The following is a 6,481-nucleotide window of genomic DNA, read 5'->3' on the forward strand; positions in this document are numbered from 1 at the left end:
CTGTGGGTGCTGTAAAGACAAGCATCTCTCTTCTAGCTTAACTCTCAATGTAAAAAAAAAATCACCATTTTATGCAGCTTTTACCACTTGGCCTGTTGAAGTCTGAAAATATCTCACCCCCACCACCACCCCCGCGGCTGTTTTACTGCCTGAGTTGTACTTGTAACCTGAGTTTTTAAGCCACTGAAGGATGCACAGGAATTCTTTTCCCCTCGTTCTTTTCTAAGCACCTCCCCCAAGTTCCACTAGTAACTCGGGAAACACTCCAGCACCACCTGTTGGGAAGAGGCCGCTGCTGCTGGGGAAGCGGCCGGGGCAGGTCCTGAGCAGGATGCTGCACCAAGCGAAGAGCTACTCCCATTCCAAACAGAGCCCCGTCTTGACCCGCCTCAGTGTCTTTCAGTCTCCAGATGAAGATGAGGAGGAAGATTATGAGCAGTGGTTGGAAATTAAAGGTAAATGAGACCTTGTGCTATGCTGGTTTGACTAGGGGGTGGAGGGTTGTTTGCCTTAGTGACAGGAGGGTGGTTCTCCCTGCGGGAGGGTTGGGCTTGTGGCTCCCTCAGGCTGGTGGTTGGTGGTAGCACAGCTGATATTTGCAGAGCTCTGCCTGGTGACACGTCAATGACACCAGGTTGTGCTGGTGGCCTCTTCTGGAGGTCTTCCTGTGGGAGGTGATCCTGCCCTGGCAGGATCCTCAGAGGTCCCTTCCAGCCCTGACCACTCTGACTCCTCCAAGCTTCAGCAGAAAACCTGAGGACTGAATGATAATGTGTAGAAAAGAAATGTGTTATTTTAATGGAGTTGAATTGTTTCCTAATCATAATTCTGCTTTCATACAGCAGAGCTGTGCTATGGTTAGCTCTCTAGAGCTTGTAGATATAGTGCTTGTATTTAAAATGGAATTATAGGGGTTTGAATGTTAGAAGAACTAAATTTAAGGGTTGGAACTAGATGATCTTTAAGGTCCCTTCCAACCCAAACCAGTCCATGAAGACAAGTCTTCAGTGTGGGTGGCTGTGGAGGGGAGAACATTGTGTTAATTAATAAAGCAACATGTAACACACAGAACTATGACCAGGTCAAGTGAAAGTTCCTGCCTCTCTTCAGAGTTTCATTAGAAAATGTCACCTTTGGCTCGTGGCTACTTTAAGTAGAATAGAAAAACCAATGAAGAATATTGCAGGGCTTATTTCTGTGGGTAACCCAGGCTAGGAAGCCAGAAGGCAGATTTATTTAATAATCTGAATTTCATGGGTGGGTATTAATCAAGTATAAAATTAGATTGGAATTGCTAAATAAGTCACACTAAGCTTTGTGGTATAATTTATTTCATTATATGTTTACAAAACCATGTCTAACTCTTTCTGGTGGGATTTATAACAGTCTGATCTTAGCAAGTCTGGACTGGAGTGGGAAATGCACTGCAGGGCTGTGGGGAGCAGAGAGCAAAGACCCAAATGGACCCTTAATGTAAAGATCATGGGGTTTGAACTGAGTTTGAAATCAGTCTGGGCAGCTCTGCTGCTGCTGCTCTGCACTCAGATTAAACCTGGAAGAGGGAAATTTAGGTTGGACATGAGGAGAGAATTCTTGAGTGTGAGGGTGGTGAGAGCCTGGCCCAGGTTGCCCAGGGAAGCTGTGGCTGCCCCATCCCTGGCAGTGTTGAAGGGCAGGTTGGATGGGGCTTGGAGCAACCTGGGCTGGTGGGAGGTGTCCCTGCCCATGCAGGGGGGTTGGGACTGGATGATCTTGAAGGTCCCTTCCCACCCAAACCATTCCATGAGTTCCTGTTCCTCCCAGTTGTGCTATGTATGGAGCAGAGTTGTCAGGAGCAAATGATATTGCAAATGGAAGTTGCACCCTGAGCTTTGGACATCCAAGCCTGAGGCTTCTTGTAGAAAGAACCTAGACAATCAACTTCTTCCCAGGGGGAGCAGAGAGGCTGACAGTAACATAGGGATTGTAATTTGTACAACTGTGTAAAACTGGATCCCCCATTTCATCCTTTTTCTTCCCATTCCCCTTCTACTTTTGTCTGCCGCCGTGGTTCTTAGAAGTAATGTCCCTGTTGCCTGTTTGGTGTGTGAGTTGAACCCCAGTACTGACAGCTGCTTAAAGTTTTACCCCCAGAGGATGCGGAGACCCGACAAGTGGTGGAAAAGCTGGCTAGGTTCGTGGCTGAAGGGGGACCTGAGTTAGAGAAGGTGGCTATGGAAGACTACAAGGATAACCCAGCTTTTTCGTAAGTGTGGTGATCACTCTTGCTTTCCAAAGCAGAACTCTTGTCTGTAGGAGAAAACTTCCAGCCTTGTGTCTGTAGCCCTCCTGGGTGGGCTTGGTTTTGTTGTAGCCCCCAACATAAGAAGGACATGGAGCTCCTGGGGAGAGTCCAGAGGAGGCCAAGGAGATGATCTGAGCGCTGGAGCAGCTCTGGAGCCAGGCTGGGAGAGTTGGGGTGTTCAGCCTGGAGAAGTGAAGGCTCCAGGGAGACCTTAGAGCAGCTTCCAGTGCCTGAAGGGGCTCCAGGAAAGCTGGGGAGGGACTTGGGACAAGGGCAGGGAGGGAGAGGACAAGGGGGGGTGGATGAAAACTGAAAGAAGGAGATTGAGGTTGGACATGAGGAGGAAATTCTTTGCTGTGAGGGTGATGAGAGCCTGGCCCAGGTTGCCCAGGGAAGCTGTGGTTGTCCCATCCCTGGCAGTGTTGAAGTGCAGGTTGGATGGGGCTTGGAGCAGCCTGGTCTGGTGGGTGGTGTCCCTGCCCATGCAGGGGGTTGGATCTAGATGATCTTTAATGTCCCTTCCCACCCAAGCCATTCAGTGATGATTCTATGATCATTTGCTGGATTTGAGCTTTGCTGTAACTGTTTAATAGCTGGGGAAGCTGAGGCAGAAAGTGACACCAGGTGGTGCTGAGGGGACAGAGCAGCTGGAGTTAGAACAGCCTGGGAGGTCTGGCTGCCTGTACAACATCTGGGATATGGGGATACTGGACTGCATCCTGGGACTAATCCTGCCACCTCTGGCATGGACGTGCTGTGTGGCTGGGGACAGAGGATCCCCTCCTACATCAGAAGAGGCTCTTGGTCATTTCCCTTCAAGTGACACAAAAAGCCTTTGTACAAATCTTTAATTTAAAGCTTTGTCTGTTGATAGATGCTGAAGAATTTCTAACCCACATTAAGTGCCTTCTGAGTAGTTTATATCTTGTTTTGAGCTGTTTATGTCCCAGAGTATCAATGTTTGTTTATAGTTGTTGCTGATCCATATTTTTTTGCCTTTTTTTCCCCCCACCACCCTAGGTTTTTGCATGATAAGAACAGCAGAGAATTCCTTTACTACAGAAAGAAAGTGGCAGAGATAAGGAAAGAGAATCAAAGTTCTCAGGCATCCTCTTCTCAGAAAGGTAATTAAGGCTGGGATCTGGAGAATCACTCTAATGAATTGCAGAAGTTAAATTTTACTTTTTCACTCTCTGCAACTGCTGGTGAGGTGTGTTCTGGGCACAATTGGAGGGGATATTTGGCTGTGAATTTGCTGCCTGTAAATAAAATGTCAAAATGGAAGGAGATGGTGATCAAACATCATGATGGCATCAAACTCTGGTGCCAGAAGGGCTGTTTCCCAAGCCTGTAACATGCTATGCCATGCCTAAAGGGCTCTTGAAAGAGATTTCCCTTGTATTTTTCCAAAATCCTAAACAACGGGAATTAAAATGAGTCTTTGTGTGTGTTCTGGAGAGTGTCTCAGCCCTGAAAATGCATTTAGGAAAAGTGCTTTTCCTCAGATGTTCTTGTTTGATCTGTTATCAATAGAAATGGTTGGTTTGGTTAAACACAATCCCCATTTCTGCTGCCGTTTCCCAAACTGAAGCTTGTATTTTCTGCTTGTGGTGTAAATCCTTGCCAGAGAGGGACTTTTCAGGTGGGAAAACAGCAGCAGTGGGTGATCTGGCAACAGATCACAGGGGCTGTGGGCAGTGGAGTCTGGTGAAGAAGTGATTCTGTGGGCGAGGTGTGGTCTGTGGGCCAGACCTTCATCCCTTCTGCTCCAGGCCTCCCTGTAACCCTGGCCAGTGGCTCAGCCTGTCCCTGGCACCTTCCTTTGCTGTGGGAAGGAGTCTGAAAGCAATTTAGCTGTTGTGCTGCTGAGTTAACACCTCAAACAACTCCTGGTTTAACAGCCTGTAGGCTGAAAACAGCTTGTTACCAGTATCAACCAACCGATACATCAGTTTGGAAGCTGAGCAGTATTATCCATACTTTACAGGTGTGGAATGTTGAAGGAAGGGAAGGTTATGACTTGTCCATGGCTTATAATCATGTCTTCTGCCTCCTGGTCCTGTGCCAGCAGGCTGGAGTACTGGCACTGGGACTGTGCAGGTAGCAAATGTCATATCAAGCTGTCGTGGCTAAATAAGATGTTTGCCTGGCTCCTTATAAACATCCAATCTGCTTGAAACACTAACAATCTGAGCCTTGTCCCTGCCCTTGGGTGGAGGCTGCAGTAGCTACCTCCTCCAGGTGAGGATTGGGGCTGTTCCATGGAGCATTTCCCCTCTCCTACAACCCTCCCCTCGAATGGCCAGCAGATGTGGAGGGACAGGTGGGGTGAGAACCTCAGTTTGCTACTTTTTATAAAGCTTTCCCGTTGCTCCTGGGGACATCAGTGGGCACGTCTTTTAACTAGAGAGGTGTAGCCCTGTGGAAAAGCACCTGCCATGAGGAAGAGACATAATTCCTCTGCAGGAGAGAGAGAGGCAAGTGTCCACCTGTGGAGACAAAAGCTGGTTTGTCTGTTAATCTGCTCTCATCTGGCTCCTGGCACGAGGGGAAGCTGGGCTGTGAGCGGGCGCTCCTCAGGTTACAGCCTTGTGCAATGTCGTGTTTTTGTGATGTAAACTCTTGATGACTGTTGATGTTTAATGCTTCATAAAAATTAAACTCGACCTTTTGCCCTTATTCTGCTCTTGGGGTCCTTAGAACAGATAGGCTTTGACTGTTGCTTGTGTGAGTTGGGCCCAGTACTGACAGCCTGCTTAAAGTTTCACCCCCAGACGACGAAGAGACAAAGAACTCTGCTGAGAAACTGGCCCGGTTCATAGCAGACGGGGGTCCTGAGGTGGAAGCTATTGCCTTGCAGAACAACAGAGAGAACCATGCTTTCAGGTAAGGGGAGAAACCTGCTGCTGGGGGTCATGGTAGGGGAGGGAGGTTGGGTGGGCCTTTTTCAGGGGAAACAGCAGGTGGGCTTGTGCCTGTCTGAGGTTACAAGGACAGTGCACTCAGCACTGGCACTTCTGTGTTCTCAGGCTGCACAGTCCAAGGCACAGAGACAGAAATCAGTTTGCTTCTCCCCAAATTAATTTACAGCCTCCCCCTCCTCCTCACTTACATCCTGTTGCAATGTGCTGGTGTAATTCTAACCTTTCTACTTCCCCCTGTAGCTGTGAGTTGGTGAGAACCCCCATCCACCCTTCCTACCACTGCTGCCCCCTTCATTTCCTGGGTTGCTCTTTCCACAGCATCTTGACTAAGGTGCAGGTCTCCCTCCCTCAGGCTTAGGTCCCTTTTGGGATCCCCTTTCCAGCCTTTCAGGTGGGAGTTGTTCTCTCCAGTGCTCACTGAGCAGCTGTTTGATGCCTCCCTTTGGTCTCGTCTGTGTTACATTTTTCTGCTCTTACAAACAATTTGGTGTGTTCTCTGGAAGTGAAGTGGGGCTGAGCAAATCTTCTTTTGCTGCTGATATTTTGGCATTTTATTGGCTTCCTCCTGTGTTGCAAATTGCCTTAGACAGATGTGCTAATATTTGAGCTGCTTCATGATTTTATTCAAAACACCCCCTGTGACCTCAGGTCAGAGGTGCCTATTTCTGGAAGGGGTAGCAAATAAAGCAGTGGGATTTTTGTGTGTGTGAGGGAATAGAAGGAGGAGTCCTGGTGTCATTAAGCAGACAGGTAATGTCAATGTTTCTAGCTTGAGTAGGGGCTTGGGAGCAGCTTCTTCAGGCACTGGTTTGATGCTCCCCTTGGTAAGACTGGAATGTTTGTTTTCTCCTGGGAACCGAGACCTGACATGTTACAGTCTTTCCAGACATGTTCTGAAAGGCAGGTGAATTCTGGGGGAGGACCTCCCGTTCCCACACATGACCCCTTGGAGTCCCGTGTGTTTATTTGGCACCTGAAACAGCTCTGCTGTTTTCCAGAGTGGGCAATACCAGTTCCTGATCCCGAGGCCTGGAGCCCTGCAGTGCCTGCAGATCCGCACGGGATGGTGCTGGAGAGCAGAGAACTCTGCGGCCAGGCCGGTTGTTCAGGAGCATTGCAGGAGAGCAGAGCCCTGACTGAGCCGTGCTGTGCCTGCTACATCCAAACTTTATCTTTCTTTTTTTTTTCCAATTTCCTCACAGGTTTTTGTACGAGCCCAACAGCAAAGGCTACAGGTATTACCGGCAGAAGCTGGAGGAGTTCCGAAAGGCCA

At 48.6% G+C, this 6,481-nt stretch overlaps 1 protein-coding gene across 1 annotated transcript in view; it reads left to right on the forward strand.

The window, feature by feature from the left end:
• Window positions 1-6,481, forward strand: part of SUGP1 (SURP and G patch domain containing 1) — a gene marked incomplete at its 5' end in the record, with an annotated part of 18,038 nt that overhangs the window by 974 nt on the left and 10,583 nt on the right. The window contains 5 exons of the mRNA XM_009995077.1: window positions 228-455; window positions 2,122-2,245; window positions 3,305-3,408; window positions 5,047-5,170; window positions 6,411-6,477. Of these exons, the coding sequence (XP_009993379.1) occupies window positions 228-455; window positions 2,122-2,245; window positions 3,305-3,408; window positions 5,047-5,170; window positions 6,411-6,477 (647 nt within the window). The remainder of the gene's footprint in view (window positions 1-227; window positions 456-2,121; window positions 2,246-3,304; window positions 3,409-5,046; window positions 5,171-6,410; window positions 6,478-6,481) is intronic.

Source organism: Chaetura pelagica, unplaced genomic scaffold (assembly GCF_000747805.2).
Source record: "Chaetura pelagica isolate M959 unplaced genomic scaffold, ChaPel_1.0 scaffold463, whole genome shotgun sequence".
Classification (NCBI taxonomy): Eukaryota; Metazoa; Chordata; class Aves; order Apodiformes; family Apodidae; genus Chaetura; species Chaetura pelagica.